General features: G+C 45.2%; 1 protein-coding gene across 1 annotated transcript in view; it reads right to left on the reverse strand.

Annotated features, from left to right (window-relative positions):
• Positions 1-2711: 2711 nt before the first annotated feature.
• Positions 2712-19122, reverse strand: part of INF2 (inverted formin 2) — a 74004-nt gene continuing 57593 nt past the window's right edge. The window contains exons 15-23 of the mRNA XM_053361490.1: positions 18032-18139; positions 17817-17887; positions 17065-17185; positions 16784-16948; positions 15952-16054; positions 13841-14002; positions 10747-11496; positions 9209-9283; positions 2712-6242 (exon numbers count right to left, since the gene is read on the reverse strand). Of these exons, the coding sequence (XP_053217465.1) occupies positions 9210-9283; positions 10747-11496; positions 13841-14002; positions 15952-16054; positions 16784-16948; positions 17065-17185; positions 17817-17887; positions 18032-18139 (1554 nt within the window). The 3' untranslated portion in view covers positions 2712-6242; position 9209. The remainder of the gene's footprint in view (positions 6243-9208; positions 9284-10746; positions 11497-13840; positions 14003-15951; positions 16055-16783; positions 16949-17064; positions 17186-17816; positions 17888-18031; positions 18140-19122) is intronic.

A 19122-nucleotide genomic window follows, 5' to 3' on the forward strand; every position in this document is an offset into this window, starting at 1 on the left:
GAAGGACAGATCCTGAAGCTGAGGCTCCAATACTTTGGCCACCTCATGAGAAGAGAAGACTCCCTGGAAAAGACCCTGATGTTGGGAAAGATGGAGGGCACAAGGAGAAGGGGGCGCCAGAGGACGAGATGGCTGGACAGTGTTCTCGAAGCCACAAACATGAGTCTGACCAAACTGTGGGAGACAGTGGAAGACAGGAGTGCCTGGCATGCTCTGGTCCATGGGATCACGGAGAGTCGGACACGACTAATCGACTGAACAACAACAACATTCCTTAAAGAAGTTAATCCCAAGTGACTGCGACTAAGCAGTCACTTCTCCAAACACACAGCAACATACAAAATGGAGAACACACACACTGATCAGAACATGGAGGCCGTGTGCTCCTCCATGCTGGTACAACAGACCACATCCTCTTCAAGTCTGTCCCAGCTCAGGAGGAAACAGGAAGTCTTCTCCTGAGTGGTACAAAACATCCCCTAACACGTCCACTGTAGGAATGTTGTACTTTTGACTGCAGTTTTACACCCCACAAAATCCCCACTTGGCCATGATGCTTCTCTGGGGTGACCTTGGGGCTAGTCACTGTCTCTCAGCATGACCTACCTCAAAGGGTTGGTGTGAGGATAAAATGGGCGGAGGGGGAAGAACCACATATGCTGTCTTGAAGGCGAGCTATAAGTACAGTAAATGCATTAATTGATCCATACATAAGTAAACTCCATTTATGTTGACTTGCAGCATGGGACAAAAAATAAATAAATCGTCAGCTGCTCACTCGAGGGAAGATGGAGCCACCTGCTGGGCAAATTGTATTATCTGTATAACATACTTCATATAGAATATGCCTGGTTTTCTTCCAGATGTTTGTTCTCCTGTTGGTTAATTGTGGCGGTGGCGGCAGTGGGGGGGGGGAGGAAAGCTGAATTAAACTAAACACCTAGATCTCCAGAGGCTGCATAATCTTGATTTTAAGAGTTTTATAAATGAAGCTACGTTATGGATACAAGTGAGGTGGTGGTCGGAGGAGAGCTGAATCGAAAAGCTTACCAAAAAATGTAGTGTGATAAAGCAGGACTGCCATGGATTTCGCTACTAAAATGAGCATGTCTCTTGAAAGGTTGCAGACTTTGGCTCGGCAGAGGAACGTTCGCCCAGAATTGCTGAATTAGGCGCTAGGAGAAGGGATGCTACGTTGAACGCTCTAGAACCTAAGATGCCTCAAACTTGCCCCTTGTTCAGATCACTTTTCTGCTCTCCAGGGCCTAAGTGTTGGACCTGTATTTACAGCCCAGGGAATCCCCTTGACTCCACTGCCCATGAGCTAGGAGTGGACTGACCTTTCTTGAAGACAGGGGCTGAGTCTTACCTGAAATTTATGAGATGGTTGAGGGTTTGTTTGTTTTTGCTCTGCTTTTTAACATCTCTGGCACCCTTCCAGGAGTGATGTGATATCATAATGCATGATGCTGCTCTGAAGACCTTCTGAGATGTCTGTCCGTGTGTGTATAGAATTTGCTTTCTGGCTTCTAACGGTGATGTATCTACAGTTTCACTCGCAAACTGCTTAGTGTGTGGTTTGATCCAGCAGCATGGAAACATTCTGTATAAAAAACAAACCAGTGCGTTGTGGTGGCCAGAGCGCTGTTCTAGGATGTGGGACACCTGGGTTCACATTTTCACTCGGCCGTGAAGCTCACCTTGGGACAGTCACTGCTTCTCCACCTAACCTACCTCGACGGGGTGTTGTGAGGCTAATATGGAGAGGGGGAAGAATCCTTATCATGCCACCTTATCATAGAATCGTAAAGATGGAAGGGAACCTGAGGGTCATCTAGCCCAACCCTGTGCAATGCAGGAATCTCAACTAACGCATCCATGACAGATGGCCATCCAACCTCTGCTCATTGGAGGAAAAGGTCAGATATAATCACAAAAATAAATAAAATAACATTGAGTCACTAGAGGGTGGGTTAGGCACTTTATTGTACGTCTCTCCTAATGTAAAGGTAAAGGGACCCCTGACCATTAGGTCCAGTTGAGGATGACTCTGGGGTTGTGGCGCTCATCTTGCTTTATTGGCCGAGGGAGCCGGCATACAGCTTCCGGGTCATGTGGCCAGCATGACTAAGCCGCTTCTGGCGAACTAGAGCAGCGCACGGAAACGCTGTTTACTTTCCCGCTGGAGCGGTACCTATTTATCTACTTGTACTTTGACGTGCTTTCGAACTGCTAGGTTGGCAGGAGCAGGGACCGAGCAACGGGAGCTCACCCCGTCGCGGGGATTCAAACCGCCGACCTTCTGATCAGCAAGTCCTAGGCTCAGTGGTTTAACCCACAGCGCCACCTGCGTCCCTCCTAATGTACACATTTTAAATTTAGTATTTCTGCAAATGCCACATGGGTTTTGACACACTGTGAGCAAAAATCTCAATCTCACGGATTCGGAAGCTAGTCACTCTGAATGCAAATGGGTCTTACTCCAAGATGCAGGACTTCAACCGTGAAGAAAAAAAGCCACGTTGTGAGTGGTGTTTGATGGACCTGGAGGGGTTGGCAGGAGATCGCAATTCTGCACATTCTAGCACTTTTCATATTTTCATTTTTGTGTGTGCCACTTTGGGTTCCGTTTTGGGGGACCCTAAAATATAATAAACCATAATTCTCATGCAACTTTTTTTCAATTAAAAAAAGAGGCAGACTTAGAGGAATATATTTAATATAAGCCAGTTTATTGCACTCAGGAAGTAGGCATATACACAGAGTTGGAGAAGTTACGTTGTGAAATCATCATTAGTCCACCCAGAGCTGGACAAGGCTGCCCTCTTCCTTAAAAACCAAGGCTTTCTACCAAAGTCCCACTGAATTCCTGCTTCTTCCATCTTGGGTTGGTGGAGGGACAGTAACACTGTACAGTAACAGGAAGTGTGGCAGGTACAACCTGGAATGCAGGGATGTTTGACCGCAGCTACACTCTGTTCCACTCAATTGAAGGTACAGGAGTCCATCCCTCTTTGCATCTGGTTACCCTAGAGGAGAGCAGCAGCGGCGAAACCCACTACCTTATATTGAACAGACCATTCATCCATCTAGCTCAGTATTGTCTTCTTGGACTGGCAGTGGCTTTTCTGGGGTCTCTGGCAGGTGACACCCCCAACTCTACTTGGAGAGGCTGGGAACGAACCTAGAAACCTCTGCATGCCAGACAGATGGTCTACCACTGAGCATTGGTCTTCCCTCAATCCAGCCCCATAGCCCCCTATTGTCTATGCATTTGTTTGGTCCATGAGTTTGGTCTGGTGCTCTGTTGTTTGCCTGAAATGTGTCCCTTTCTGCTCACTATGCCTTGCAGAGATCAAGCCCTGACCTGCTTTTTGGGGTTTTGCCTAGGTGGTTGGCCACAGGGAGATAAATGCCTAGCTTTTCCAAAGCTAGGTCAGGGCTAGATAACAGGACTTTGCAAACAAAACCATCTCCAAATATGACATGCACAATCAGTTTTAAGGTGCCCTAAGTATTCTTGTGATCTTTTCGACAAAATGAAATCCTGTGATCACCTAAAAGAAATGGTCAGAACTGGCTGCCCTCTGAGTCAGTGTTAGGCAAAATAAGCCACCATACGACACCCATCTCAGTTCAGCAGAGCGTCTAGCCTCTTGTAAGTCATTAACAAGAATTTGTGCAATTAATATTGTTACTAAGCTCAGCATATAAAATTATTTCCATACTTTCAACGTAATATTTCAATGTCACCTGGGTAAAATATACAGAAGGGGGGCAGCTATGTACATATCCAACAGAAATAAACAATGACGTAAATCACTTCTTAGGATAGATTATGTAAGGTTCCAATTAGTGAACACCAAAAGGTTTTAAGTTCATTAAAGCCACATAGCCTGTACAGAATCCCTCGAGTTTAGGCAGTGAAAAACAACAACCCCAAACAAAGCAGGTTTTGAAATCCAGAGGTTTCTCATGGAAAGGTTTTGAGTGAAACGCTTTTAGGGAGTTAAGGATGTTAATACTTTGGCAAGTGTTTTTTCTGGCAAAGACACACAGAGTTGTGGGGCGCAGGGTTCGTGTGTTGCTGAGCTGAAGGCAGGAAAAGAGTTACGACACCCTCCCAGTCAAGAGTGCAGCTGATTCAGGCTGGATCTACACTGACCTGTTTAATGTTATTAGAACGATATATCATTCCAAAACATCACAGGGCATTCTGGCAATTCTAAAGCATTTCCACACCTTGTTTTCTCCGTAAAAATGCTGTTTCCCTACTGCCAGTTCCTGGTTGCTCTGCAGCGCCCTCTTGTGCCACATTTTAATAATGCATTATGAACGTTAAAAGTAGGGTGCAATGTGTCCATCTGTGTTATGAAAACCATTCCTTAACTTTATAAACCATGAGTTTAGATCTGTCCTATGTGAGGCAGAATCGACTATTACCACTTCAGGCTGCAGGAAGGGGGTGGTCATAGCTTTTGAACGGACTTCAGTTTATAGCAACTAGCTTATCTAGAGAAAAGGGCTTTAGCTGGGTTTTTTTGTGTTAGCTTCCGACTTTCAGGGATTTCTCTCTTTTTTTTAAAAAAATAAAATGCAAGCCTGCATTCAAAACTGCCACTCCCCAGGGGGAAGGAGATTTAGCCAAGCCAGCTGTGCTAGTTTTCTACTTCCAGGGATTTTAAAAATAATATATATATATAAGGCAGCATCCAAAAACATCACCTCGTTCTGAAGTCATGCAGCCCCATTTTATCTCTTTAGGACCTGACCACTTCATTCAGAGGCCTGCGCAGACTGGGCTTTTTGTCTGAAGTAACTGGAACATAGGAACATAAGAAGGTCCTTGTGTGATCAGGCTAAGCCCAGGACCCTGTTCTCATAGCGGCCAACATGACGCTGATGGGAAACCCGCAAGCAGGTCTTGAGAACAGAACTCTCCCTGCTTGTGATTCCCAACAACAGTGGAGGCAGAAGATAGCCATTGTGCCTAGTAGCCATTGATGGACTTATTGTCCATGGAGATGGAACACTATGTCAGGATTTGGTGGAGCTAGTATGTCTCTGTGCAGCTGTCGTGTTGGAAGCAGGCTATCAAAGCCACATACTGGAGTATGTTCCTGGCAGTAAAGTATTCTTAAGACTCTGGACTGGTCCTGCCCATCCAGGCTGTGCACAGAAGGGCTATAAATGGTTTCCTGTTTGAGCTGGGACCTTGACTGAACAACAAGGTCTTCCTGGCTCTAAAGTGTTTCTGTGTATTCCTGGGCTTTAACTCCCTGCTGACCTGTGGCAGCTGCCCATGGCTCGTCATTGACACAGCAGATGATGTGTTTGATGCATAAATGCTAGGAGTTTATGCAGAATAGGTCTGCATGGATAGTGTCATTCTAAAGTGTAGTCACTAGGTGGCACTGGATCTAGTTGTATCTGAGTGGAGTCAGGCACTTCCTTTTGCTGTTCTGTTCTTGCTTAAGCATCAATGAAGTTCTTGTTTAGCTTCCTGACTGTTGGGTTCTCTAAGGCTTCCATGACAAAGTATATATCAGTGCTATTACCTAAAATGGGAACTGTGTATTATTTGGTATGTTTACAAGTTTGAAAGAGTAAGCTTTGAGGAAAAGATCTTGGGGTTTCCTGTTCGCCTTCCTGCACAACTTGCTTGCTTTAGTCTGGTGAGGCCTTATAGCATTGCCAAATTTGTTATTTCAGTTGGAACAGGAGCGTGGGTCTTTGTAGGAACAGACACAGCAGAGCATTTGCATTTCATGTAACAACAGTAACAAACAACAAACAACACAACCTTGGTCCCGCATATCTTTCAATGGCCAGCGCCCATTTATACAGTCATTTAATGGAAGCACTTCCAATAGGAAGTTGACAGTGTTGGCTTGAATTATCCCTGCCATTGGGTCCTAGAGGCACCATTTAGGCCACATCTCCCTCGGCTTCTGCAGGCATTCGATCTGTGAGTTACCCAGAGTGGTTCATCCAGTGTGACACTGACCAGAGGCCTGTCGCAACAGCATGAAACCGGGAGGGAGTTTGTATAGAATTAGAACTTCGCATAAGGCACGTATGTTTGGAAATCTCTTGCATCTGGGTGCTACCTATTAAATACCCACCGTCACCCTAGGAGAAAAAAACAACCCCACCTCTACCCCCGTTACCATGGCTACCTTCCATAGCATATGTTACTGAAGAATGTGCTTCTTTTTATTTTTTCTGTCTCGCTGCGCCACCTGCAAAGGAAAGGACACATCAATTTCCTTAGTGCCATTTTGAAGCAAAGGGGTTGCTTAATTTGGAGCATCATGCACGATCTCTGTCCACGCTGCAATCTGTTTAGCTCTAACACTGCTGCAGCTTCATGTGCCATTTTTTTCCTGGGGAGATGACTGAGAGTTTTAGCAGTCTGCAAACCTCCCAAGCTGAAAGGGATAATGAAATTTGAGAGTTCCACTTTGGTTCTATGGTGGGGGAGAGGGAGCAGTTTATAAATATTGCGGATAAATGATTTTTTTTGCCTTGACTTGCGTTTTCAAGTGAATGCATTATTGGGAGGGGTGAAATGAAAATGTCTACTACAGCCTCCAACAGAAACAGCTTGCATGTTCGCCAAAGTCACTATGCGTATAAAGGCTATATTGACAGCATAGCTATTAAGATGAACATTTTATAACTTCTTTTAAAAACTGTACTTGAGCTTCTTGAGTTTTGTTCATCTTCATGGACTGATTGGAAGATTTTCCTTTTTTGTGGGGTCTGTGATTGAGAATAGGGAACTCTGAATAGGATATTTACTGAACAAAGTGCTCTTATGGAAAAAGACTGGCCATTTGTGGACAATTATTGGGATCTCTTGGGAAAGATGTTCCATATCGTTTCCAGTACGGGTATTTACAGAGTTAGCTGGGTAAGGGTGTGGGAATGGAAGGCCTGGTAAAACAAACACACTGGTCATGTAACAAGGCGTTTAGAGATCACATGTCATTGATTCATTGGGTTATGTTATGGTGGCTTGCAATCAGAAGGCAAAGGAGGAGTAACTATGCAATTTCAGGATATTCTTCTTCTTGTTTCTTGACACTTTGTCCTCCCCAAACTGCTACCCTCCAGGCATCTTGGACTACAACATCCATTGTGCCTGACATTGGACCATGCTTGCTGGGAGTGATGGGACTTGGAGTGCGGCAACATCTAAAAGGCCACAGATGGGGGGGAATGCCTGTTTTACACCACCGAAGGCAAAATCTGAGTGGAGTCTCATTGAGCAATGGAAGAACTGAAGAGTCCTTTGGATATCCAACAGCAGTGCAAACCCACCATCAGATTATCAGGACTTTGATCCAGATTTATGTCACAGCTCCAGTGAACAGAGGAGTCTTTGGTGGTGGTGGGTTGGTGACTCACAGATACGCCCAGTGCTTTTTTTCTGGTGGCGACGCAGGGGTACGCATACCCCTAAACATCTTGTGAATCTTTGTACTTTTGTCCATTTATCCTTGGTTTTCAAACGGCCTAGTTCTCAAACGTTTTGGCTCCCGAACGCCGCAAACCCAGAAGTGACTGTTCCGGTTTGCAAACTATTTTTGGAAGCCGAACGTCCGATGGGGCTTCCGCGGCGTCCGATTGGCTACAGGAGCTTCCTGCAGCCAATTAGAAGCCGCGCTTTAGTTTCCGAACGTTTTGAAAATTGAATGGACTTCTGGAACGGATTCCGTTCAACTTCCAAGGTACGTCTATACTGTATTTATTTCCCCCCGATTTGAACTATAAAATGATGATTTTCTTGAGTCAAAATGAGAGTACCACTAAACATATTTTTAAAGAAAAAAGCACTAGATATGCCTGTCTGTGCACTGTGACCCTGCTGTCTGGAATAGGGTGGCCATGTGTCCCATTTCACAGAGGACAGTCCTCTATTTTAAAGACCGGTTTAAGTGCAACCCTAATAAGGCAGAGCAGGTGGGCCATGAAGTTGCTCCTCAAAAACACCTTGTAAACCTGTGGGTAAGGACTGTCTTGTTTTGATTCAACCGTACATCTAATATTGTACTTAATGTATATATACTATTGTGTTTTATGTGTTCTGTTTTCTTCCTACCTTCTCTACTGGCTATTGACCAATGCGCGCTTTGAATTAGGAATCTTGAGTTTGAGATAACCACATTGGCCCAAGTTAAGGGGTTGTGGTAAGGACTGCAAACATGAGAAGTGGTTTCAACCTGCCAAAGCACTCTGCAAACAATAAGAGTTACATTATTAAAGGTGAAGGACCCCTGGATGGTTAAGTCCAGTCAAAAGTGACTATGGGGTTGTGGCGCTCATCTCGCTTTTAGGCTGAGGGAGCCGGTGTTTGTCCACAGACAGCTTTCCGGGTCACGTGGCCAGCATGGTTAAACCTCTTCTGGTGCAATGGAACACTGTGACGGAAACCAGAGCGCATGGAAACGCCATTTACCTTCCTGCCACAGCGGTACCTATTTATCTACTTGCACTGGCGTGCTTTCGAACTGCTAGGTTGGCAGGCGCTGGGACTGAACAACGGGAGCGCACCCCACCGCGGGGATTCGAACCGCCAACCTTTCGATCGGCAAGCCCTAGGCGCTGAGGCTTTTACCCACAGCGCCACCCGCGTCCCTGTCCCTATATTACTAGAGTTATATTACTAGAGTGTTTCAGCAATGGAGTGGGCCCGGTGCGCAGAACGGTTTGGGCTGAAATCTTCTCTCAAAGCTCTATTTTGCCATGAAGTTCAATGGATGGCTGTGTGAAAGCCTCAGTTTCATTCTACTGTTGCAAAGAAGGAGAACATAACTGAAATTGCATTTTTACAGGATTTTAAGGTATGGAAAACAGAAATCAAGACGAAAAGGACACCCGTAATCCCCACACGCCTGACAACATTAAACGATTCAACAGGAGACGAAAATTTTCCTGTGAGGAAACGATGATTGGCTTGACACAAAAAAAGGTAAGACCTTGGGCCCAATCCTGAGCAACTAGGAGTCTTGCTAGTGACTCCAGTAGCTACAGAGATTGGACCCGGATGGCAAAATTACACACACGAAAAGAATATAGCGCATATAATTAGCCATTACAGAGGCAGAAGCACAGCTTTACGTGGCAATGATCATTAGGCATGGGAAGTCCCAAACGCGACGGTTAGTTCACACAGAGAAGCTGCCCCCGGTGGTTTACATACCTCACTGCAACTCACAACCTCTTTTTGCTTTATTATCTCCAGTATCAACCATCGCTTTTAAATCAGTGTCAACCACTGCTTTCAAATAAAAGAGAGACGCTGAATGTAGCCAGGTGATTAGCAATACCAAAACTGTTAACAACATGGCCATTCGGGCCAAAGGTCAGCGGGATGTCACAAAGAAGTCGCTTGATTAAAGACGTCTTAGCCGGTTAACCTCGGGAGCTTTAGTTGATCAGTCATAATTAATGAACTGATGACGCTTGCATACAAGTTTAGCAAGAGCTCTGAAGCAGAAAGACAGACGTCCATCTTTTTTTTTTTGTAGGGTGGATGTGTGCATTTGCAAGGAATGAAAATGCAGAAGTCCAGCTGCAGGACATTGTAATTATTCTCTTGGAGGTTCAATAACTATTGTCAGTGCCTACCAGCTGCAATAGTTATGATCCATTGGCAGAAGCAGAATGACACTGAGTATGAGTTGCTGGGAATCACAACCGAGGAGAGTGCTGTTGCACTGTTTGTGGGCTTCCCATGGGCATCTAATCGGTAGATTAGATGGGGGGGGGGAGAAATAATCTAATTTAGATATATAGTGGTACCTTGGTACTCAAACGGCTTGGCTCTAGAACAAATCAGCTCCCAAACACCGCAAACCCGGAAATGAGTGTTCCGGTTTGTGAACATTTTTCAGAAGGTGAATGTTTGACGCGGCTTCCGATTGAGTGCAGGAAGCTCCTGCAGCCAATCAGAAGCCGCGTCTTGGTTTTTGAACTGTTTCAGGAGTCAAATGGACTCCTAGAACAGATTAAGTTCGAGAACCAAGGTACCACTGTAAATAAGCTTCAGCTTCCTGTCCATTATATAAAAGTATACCTCCAATAACACTTAGCCAACAATTCTCAGATATTCTGTTTCGAAACGGGATTTGGTGGAGAGGGGAAGATGTTCTCCAAGCCACTCAGATTTCTCACCACTTATTTACTGGACCAGTGTGCACCTGTTTTTTATTTCTCTTTTTTACCCTCAAGATGCCAGAGGGAGGGCAGACAGAACCCTCGGAGCTGGCTACAAACATCGCCAGGTGGCCACATCTCATTGGCTGTGTCACAAAGTCAAATCAGAGTAAGGGAACGGAAGCGTCGCCCTCGGTCGGAGTTGACTTCCCAAGGAAGTTACGTAGCCAATCGGATTTGGCTATGCGATGGCGACATCTGAAGCTACCTCAGGCTAATGCCTGTCATTGCTGCCCATGGTTTCTTATCTTGCAGTTGCGAACCGCCCTGAGATCTATGGATAAAAGGCGGCACAAAAATGTAATAAATAAATAAATAAATAAATAAATAAATAAATGTGCCAGGCAGAAGTCGGGAGTGTGGCTGCCATTCCCAAAGGGGATGAACACTTTGCCCTTTTTCCCCATCCCTGAAAATCTCCAAAAGAGAGAGGGCAGGTCTGCCTGAATGAGGCCCGTGAGCAAGCTAGCTAAGTTCGGCTCAGTCTTGACCTCCAGCAATTACAATTCAAAAAGGGCTTACTTGAGTTGCTCTTGCTGTGCCTTTTCTTCTTCTTTCGCTTTGAGGAGCCCCTTTGGCCCTCCTTGTCGGCAAGGGCTTGCTCCGGAGGGACCGCTGCTGAGCACGAAGAATCCGTCACCGGCTCCTCCGAGAAGGACTTCTCCTGAGAGATGTCCACCAGAGAGTCTATAGAAGGTTCTTTGTTTTCCTTGATCGCTTCCTTCGGCGCCTCTGGGGTTAGTAGCTCTGTGGTATGTCCAGGATCTTTCTCCTTTCTGCCGCTTTTCCTGGCGGCGCCGCTCACCTGGTCATTTGGATTTAAGCCGTTCTGCGAACAAACCAGTTCTGTTCCGCCAGCTGGGTCTCCAGAGCTTAATGAAATAGTTTCGCTTCCGAGGCCTGAGGTGCTGCTCCCAAACTTGATGAAGGAGGTCGACTGGGACAACACCAAGTCATTGAAGTCCACGTTGTCCTGGGCACTACAAGGGACGGCCCCCTCTTGCACGTTTGCGCCATTTCCTGATTTTCCGCCTCCCTCTAGTGGAAATGAATTCAAGGAACTCGTCTCAGTACCAGGCCGGGTTGGAGAACATCTCCCACTCCCCACTTCGGGAACGGGCTTGTCAGAAGCCACGGGGTCAGCGACAGCCTCCTGTGTCTTAACTGGGGTTACAACATCCGAAGCTGTTTTTTCTACTTGATTCTGGAGCTTAGTTTGTGCAACCACATCCTTTCCCCCTTCCTCCTTCGCTGGGTCTTTGGCAGGCTGGCCTGAAAAAATTTGACAAAATACATAAGGATCAGATCCATCTCTGGGTTGTTGTTTTTTGTGAATGAGAAAGAAACACGCTGTTGGACAAACGTTCAGGCTGCTCTTCAGTTTCCCTAGCGCCAGCCCCAACCAAGACTTTCTGGTTTCTCCCCCTTCTTTCTTAAAGGTAAAGGTAAAGGGACCCTGACCATTAGGTCCAGTCGTGGCCGACTCTGGGGTTGCAGCGCTCATCTCGCTTTATTGGCCGAGGGAGCCGGCGTACAGCTTCCGGGTCATGTGGCCAGCATGACTAAGCCGTTTCTGGCGAACCAGAGCAGCGCACGGAAACGTCGTTTACCTTCCCGCCAGAGCGGTACCTATTTATCTACTTGCACTTTGACGTGCTTTTGAACTGCTAGGTTGGCAGGAGCAGGGACTGAGCAACGGGAGCTTACCCCATTGCGGGGATTCGAACCGCCGACCTTCTGATCGGCAAGTCCTAGGCTCTGTGGTTTAACCCACAGCACCACCCGCGTCCCTTACCTCTGTTTCTTAGTAATGCGAGTTTCCCTGCCCTTCCTTTATTCTACCGCCTGCCATTGGGGGAGATGGAAAATATGATGTGATGCCACATGCTGAGTAACTGTTGATGTGGCAGTGTTGTGCAGTGGCTAGAGCAGGCATAGGCAAACTCGGCCCTCCAGATGTTTTGGGACTACAATTCCCATAACCCCTGACCACTGGTCCTGTTAGCTAGGGATGATGGGAGTTGTAGTCCCAAAAACATCTGGAGGGCCGAGTTTGCCTATGCCTGGGCTAGAGCATCAGCCTTGGAACTGGGCAGGGGTGCCCACCTAAATAAAATATTGGGTGGGGGCAAGTAAGCCCCGCATAACTGATCACATGATGCGGTGCACACACACCATTTGAATGGCAATGCCCATCAATTTTGGGGGGGCCCAGCCCCCTCAAATATTTTATTGACTCCTATGGACCTGGGAGAAGAGGGTTCAGAGCCCCACTCAGCCATGAAACTGACTGGGTGACCTTGAGCTGGTTACTGCCTTGCCGCCTATCCTACCTCACAAGGTTGTTGTCAGCGTTAAATGAGGAGGGAGAGAACAGCATACACCAACTTTAGCTCCTTGGAGAAGATAAAGGTAAAGGTAAAGGGACCCCTGACCACTAGGTCCAGTCGTCGCCGACTCTGGGGTTGCGGTGCTCATTTCGCTTTATTGGACGAGGGAGCTGGCGTACAGCTTCCGGGTCATGTGGCCAGCATGACTAAGCCACTTCTGGCGAACCAGAACAGCGCACAGAAACGCCGTTTACCTTCCCACCGGAGGGGTACCTATTTATCTACTTGCATTTTGACGTGTTTTCGAATGGTTAGGTTGGCAGGAGCAGGGACCGAGCAACGGGAGCTCACCCCATCACGGGGATTCGAACAGCCAACCTTCTGATTGGCAAGTCCTAGGCTCTGTGGTTTAACCCACAGCACCACCCGCGTCCCTCTCCTTGGAGAAGATGGTGGGATATAAATTGAATGTCATTGGGTTGCTGCTTTCTAGCTCAGCCTCCTATTTGCCCTAATGTCTAGTCCCAGCCTCCGAAATGGTAAATTCCAGATTCTGCCACACGGGGGCTCACTCAGATGAAATGCTACCCACACAAAGCAGCATTGCACAGATGCTCTGGGTATCAGTTGCTGGGACCTGTTGTGTTCAGGTCCTACTTGCAGGCTTCCCATTGGAATCAGGTCCCGTAGGCCACTTTGAGAACAGAATGCCTGTCTAGGTGGACCTTCGCCACCTAAGCGAGCAGGAAATCTTATGTTCTTAAAATCCCCACCCCACCCCTGGCTGCCGCCAAAAAGAGCAATTGTTTTATGGGACAGGGCTGCCCATAAAATTAAAAAACTCATTTTCATTGTAGTGATGGGTGGATTTTTGCGATTGCAAGTTGTTTAAATCTGTTTTAATGTTGTCTTTTATCTTGCCATGGGATATCAGGGTAAAGGGTGGGGAATAACACGTTAGTTTTCACAACAGAAGCAGCAGCAGCAGAAACAGCAATTGCTACTACAGTCATACCTTGGAAATCGAACGGAATCCGTTCCAGAAGTCCATTCGACTTCCAAAATGTTCGCAAAATCGCGGCTTCCGATTGGCTGCAGGAAGCTCCTGCAGCCAATGGGTAGCCGCGGAAGCCCCGTTGGAATGTTTGGCTTCCAAAAATAGTTCTCAAACCGGAACAGTCACTTATGGGTTTGCAGCGTTCAGGAGCCAAAACGTCCGAGAACTAGGCTGTTCAAAAACCAAGATACGACTGTATTACTACGACTTTTAGATTTCCTGTTCTTACCATTTTCTTTCCCTTTCTGCGGTTGACTGGGTGATGTCTTCGCGGGTGTGTCTGTATCGGCTTTGTTCCTGGCCGTTTTCCTCAGCTGGAACCCCTTCCTGATGTCAGCCAGCAAAGCATCGATAACACACACTTCGTCTTGCTTCACAGCTCCTTTCTTAACTGCAGTTGGAAATAGAGGAGAGAGTTAGCCGGACGATCAGTGTGACGGGCTGCTGACATGCTGGGGCTTCTGAATTTCAAAAAGAAGGTACTTATATTTAAGCTGCCACGAGATGTAGGGATGGCTGCCATCCTGGATGGCTTTAAGAAAGGATTAGACAAAACCACAGAGGATAACGCTGTTAATTGTTGTTGCCCAAAACATCTGGAGAGCATGTTGTATTTATTTTACTGTTGTTAGCTGCCCTGAGTCTGGCTTTGGCTGGCGAGGGCGGGATATAAATAAATTATTATTATTATTATTATTATTAGTATTATTATTATTATCTGGTTGGTGGAAGAAGAATACAGTGGCACCTCGGTTCTTGAACATAATCCATTCTGGAAGACCATTCAAGTTCTAAAGCGCTCGAAAACCGAGGCACAAAGGGCTGCCTGCAAATTCAGTTGAGAAAATTGAAAAACACCCAGTGTTCGACTTCCGAGGCACGTTCAAAAACAGAAGCATTTACTTTCGGGTTTTCAGCGTTGGGGTTCCGAAATGTTCGTCAACGGAGACGTTTGAGAACCGAGGTACCACTGTAGTTTAATTGAAACTTTTTACTTAATTTTCTTCCATGCAGTGTGCTGCCCACTGGCAGCCTACACCATTATTCTTTCCCTAGCAGCATGGCTACATGATCCCAAAATCCATCATATTGGTGATCCTGAGAGGCAGAACGAGGAAAAGCCATTAACATGTAATTCGCTTGTACTCCAGGTCTCCTGTAAAAATACAATGTCATAATCTTGGATGAATTTAACAAAGGACGGGTCAGCTCCCTTTTTAGGCCAGCCTGCAATATTCCATGTTAGAAAGCTAAAGGTGGCTTTGGCTTTGCTGGAGTCTAATCTTTGTCAATTATCTTCCGAAAAACTTTTGGAGTTTGCCATTTTTTGTGGCAACTGAATCCATCATATTGTGTTGCACTAGAAGCAGTGGTTCTCAAAGGGTGTGGTGGGAAGCTTCAAAGAAACATTTTAACATTTTAGTGTAATACAGTATAGCATACTATCACCATTAATTATTTTTTTTTGCAGAATATGGTGGGGTATCTTTTTAAAGCATAGATACCACCTTGCCAACAAAGGTCCGTATAGTTAAAGCTATGGTTTTCCCAGTAGTGATGTATGGAAGTGAGAGCTGGACCATCAAGAAGGCTGATCGCTGAAGAATTGATGCTTTTGAATTATGGTGCTGGAGGAGACTCTTGAGAGTCCCATGGACTGCAAGAAGATCAAACCTATCCATTCTGAAGGAAATCAGCCCTGAGTGCTCACTGGAAGGACAGATCCTGAAGCTGAGGCTCCAATACTTTGGCCACCTCGTGAGAAGAGAAGACTCCCTGGAAAAGACCCTGATGTTGGGAAAGATGGAGGGCACAAGGAGAAGGGGACGACAGAGGACGAGATGGTTGGACAGTGTTCTCGAAGCTACATACATGAGTTTGACCAAACTGCGGGAGGCAGTAGAAGACAGGAGTGCCTGGCGTGCTCTGGTCCAGGGGGTCACGAAGAGTCGGACACAACTAAACGACTAAACAACAACCACAACAAAATCCTGTGCCTGCTTCACAATCTTTTCAAAACGAGAGCAAGAGCAACAAGTGATACTCTTATAAACAAAGCACTGCTGGGAGTTGTTTCTCTTTGTTTTCCAATGCATTTGTTATCAATAATAAAAATAATGAGTGTGGCACAAGCAAATTTTAATTCTGAAAGTGTGGCCCAAAGAAAAAAAAAGTCTGAGAAACCACTGCACTAGTGAGTACTGGAACAGATTTTCCTGATCCATGTTTGTAAAAATAACCTGGGAAGACAGCAAGGCACTGAGCAGAACTTCCATGACCAAGAGCACTCTTGCTCAAGCACCTACTGCATTACGTCAACAAGCCCATTGAGATACTCACTGATCTTTCCATTTTCTCCTTTCTGCCTCTTCGCCTCTTCTTCCTCCAGCTGCTTCTTCCGTTTCTCAGCTCTTGCTGCTTGCTCCTTTCGGTCCTTGTTCTCCTGTGGGTAGGAGACACTGGCATGTAAAGGGCATATCAAAGGTTTGCTTTAGTTTTATTTGCAGATTATTTTAAATTGATTTTCCTTTAAAAAACCAAAAACAAATTGTCACCAAATTAATACAAATTTAATACAAACTTAAAAACTGACTTCCCACCCCCCAGATGTTCCTTCTTTTTCCATCCTTCCATTGCTGGTCCAAATACATTAGATTTCCCAATTTTCATTTCAATATTCAATTAAATTCAACGTAATTATGTTACAATACTTCATCTCCTCTCCCTGCACATTGGTTGTACAAGTACTAATTTCTGCTGAGACTTTTATATATTATTATAACATATCCACAAAATAATCAGGTAGAGTAAATCTCTTTTATCTGTCTATAATAATGATTACGGTAACTTTAAATCATTTTCCTCTAATACCACTCGGGTAGAGCTCTGCCTTAGAAAAACAAGCCCTACTTCTTTTTTCTAAAAAAACAAAAACACGAAAACAAAGGTTTGCTTTATTATCAGGCTGCCACAGCAGCTACTAACCATGATGGCTAAATTCTATCTCCACTGCCAGAAGCATTATCTGATTTTTCCTGCGCTTCCTTTTCTGTACATATTGTAATCCTACATGCTAAATGATGATGCTGATGTTGCAGTTCACAGATTCCCCACCTTATCTCCTATTCCTTACAGTATTTAGGATCCCACTATTTCATTCTCAAACTCAAACCTTTAACGCTTTGATGTAGAGATCCCGGAAAGTTTTCATGGTGTTAAACATATCTTCCAAAGACAACTTGTTTGGGTCCTCGCAGAGGTAGTTGGCAAGCTTTACTTTCTTCGTTTCAATGACTTCGAACTCGGCCTCCAACTTCTTGTTAGCGCTGATGCTCTCCTGAAAGACATTGGATTTAGGTCAGAATTTAAAAAACAATCCAACAAACACAGCAGCAGACTGCCCTGGCAAAATGGCGGAGGCCTCTAAGCGCAGTGAGCCTGTCGCAGACCTACCTGAATGGCTTTTCCATACTGGGCTCTCACGTCTTCCGTTGATGATGACAATTTCCGTTCAAGATCCTGCAGCTTTTTCAGATTGGAACTGGATTCAGAACGTATCACATCAAGGTTGATCCTGAAAAGGAACAGGCCACAAGTTCTGGCATCTGGATCTGCTAATCCTGGGAAGGAACTGGGAGTTATGTGGGGCTTTTGAGGGATAAAATTCCCATTGGAAGTTTATTTATTGATAGGAGATATTTGCACCCCAAAATCCCAAGGCAAAATATAATATGTGTGTGTGTGTGTGTGTGTGTGTACAGTAATTTTATTTAAAAAATTAAAAGCAAAATAATTAAAAATAAAGAAACCCAGCACCAACAAGTTGTACATAAAGGCCCTTGCCTATTTTATATAAAATCTCTTTCCAGAGATCAAGGTCAGGCAACTGTAGGTCTTGGGCAGAGGATTAAAAACTATGAGGAAGTTCACTACAGTACATTTGGAAACAGGAACAGGGGACCTCTAGCCAAATCTTGGACTACAGTCTGCATCATCCTTGACAACTGGCTCTGCTGTTTGGGGCTGACGTGACCTGGCAGTTCAACAACATCTGTAGGGGGTTGCAAGTTCCCCACTCCTGCTCTGAAGTATGACATTCAAAGACCAAAGCCCTGACAGTCTCATTTTTTTCTTGGCAACAACTTTACATTTTTTAAAACACACCCGCCCACATGCATGCATGCATGCACACAATGTGTTCCTACCCTGCTGCCTTTGAAACATATTCAATGTCTTTGGGAAGCTGCAGCAAGTCTGTGTGATTTTTTTCTACTTCCTAAGCAAAAAAAGAAAACATTTATTATCATCATCATCATCATCATCATTTAAATTTGTATATCGCCTTCCATCCACAGATCTCAGGGCGGTTCACACAGCATAAAATTACATTATATAAAACCCACGAAATATCAGGAAATACCTCCAAAATATGGTGGAGCAGCGTAATGCGAGTCTGGTTTGCTTTAGTTTCTGTTAGTTTGAGCAAAGTGCCAATTTTAAAGCCGTCGGCATCTCCCGTGTGACTTCCCTGCGGAAAGAAGAAAAACACACCAAAATGGACCCATAAGAAGAGCCTTGCTGGTTCAAGCAAAAGGCCAATCTAGATAAGCATCCTGTTCTCACATTAACCAGCCATTTGATTATGGGATGTTTGCAAGCAGGTTCTGAGTGCAATAGAACTCTTCCCAAAAGAGATTGCTAGCAACTGGCATTTAGAGAAATGCTGTCTCTGACAGAGTCAGTAGGGATAGATGAATCTGCCCATTTTGGTTTCTGCCAGTTTCTCATTTTTCCAGTCGTTAAGTTCCGTTCACCACATTTCCGCATCAGTTTGAGCATTTTTTCTTACATAAAAAAAACTCACGAAAAATTCACCTAAAATACCATATTGGCCCGAATATATGCCGCACCTGAATATAAGCCGCACCTTTAAAATTGGAGGGGGGGGGAAGAGAAAAAAATAAGAAAAAAATACCCAAATATAAGCCGCTCCATTCCTCGCTGCTCCTGACTGCATACTGGGGGCGGGGGTTAGCTGTGTTGTGTTCTGGCAGCCTTTCCCCTTTCTTGCTCTCTCCCTTCCAGGCCTTGGGGGAGAGGACGGGGGACTACGCATGGGACGGGTGCCACTTTGCCGCACTCCTGGCGCTGTTTGTCCTGCGCTCCTGGCTGCATACCGTAAGGTCGCGAATATAATCCACACTTTAACTTTTCATGGTCAGAATTTGGGGAAAAACTGAGGCTTATATTCAGGCCAATATGGTACATGTGGTTTGTTTTTTTTTTGCAAACAATTTCCCCAGATAGAAAGGGTTTTTTTTGTATGTTATTATTTTAAATATTATTAATAATGAATTTTTACACACACTTTGCCCTAGGGTGTGAACATTACCCAACTGAAGAACTGCATAGCAAAATTCAGAGGAGTGTGAATTTTGAGGGATAACTATGTTTTGGTTTGCAAGAAGCACAAACATATGTAGGTTTGCCTTTAAAACTGAACTGAAACAA

The sequence above is a fragment of the Podarcis raffonei genome, chromosome 1, assembly GCF_027172205.1.
Source record: "Podarcis raffonei isolate rPodRaf1 chromosome 1, rPodRaf1.pri, whole genome shotgun sequence".
Classification (NCBI taxonomy): domain Eukaryota; kingdom Metazoa; phylum Chordata; class Lepidosauria; order Squamata; family Lacertidae; genus Podarcis; species Podarcis raffonei.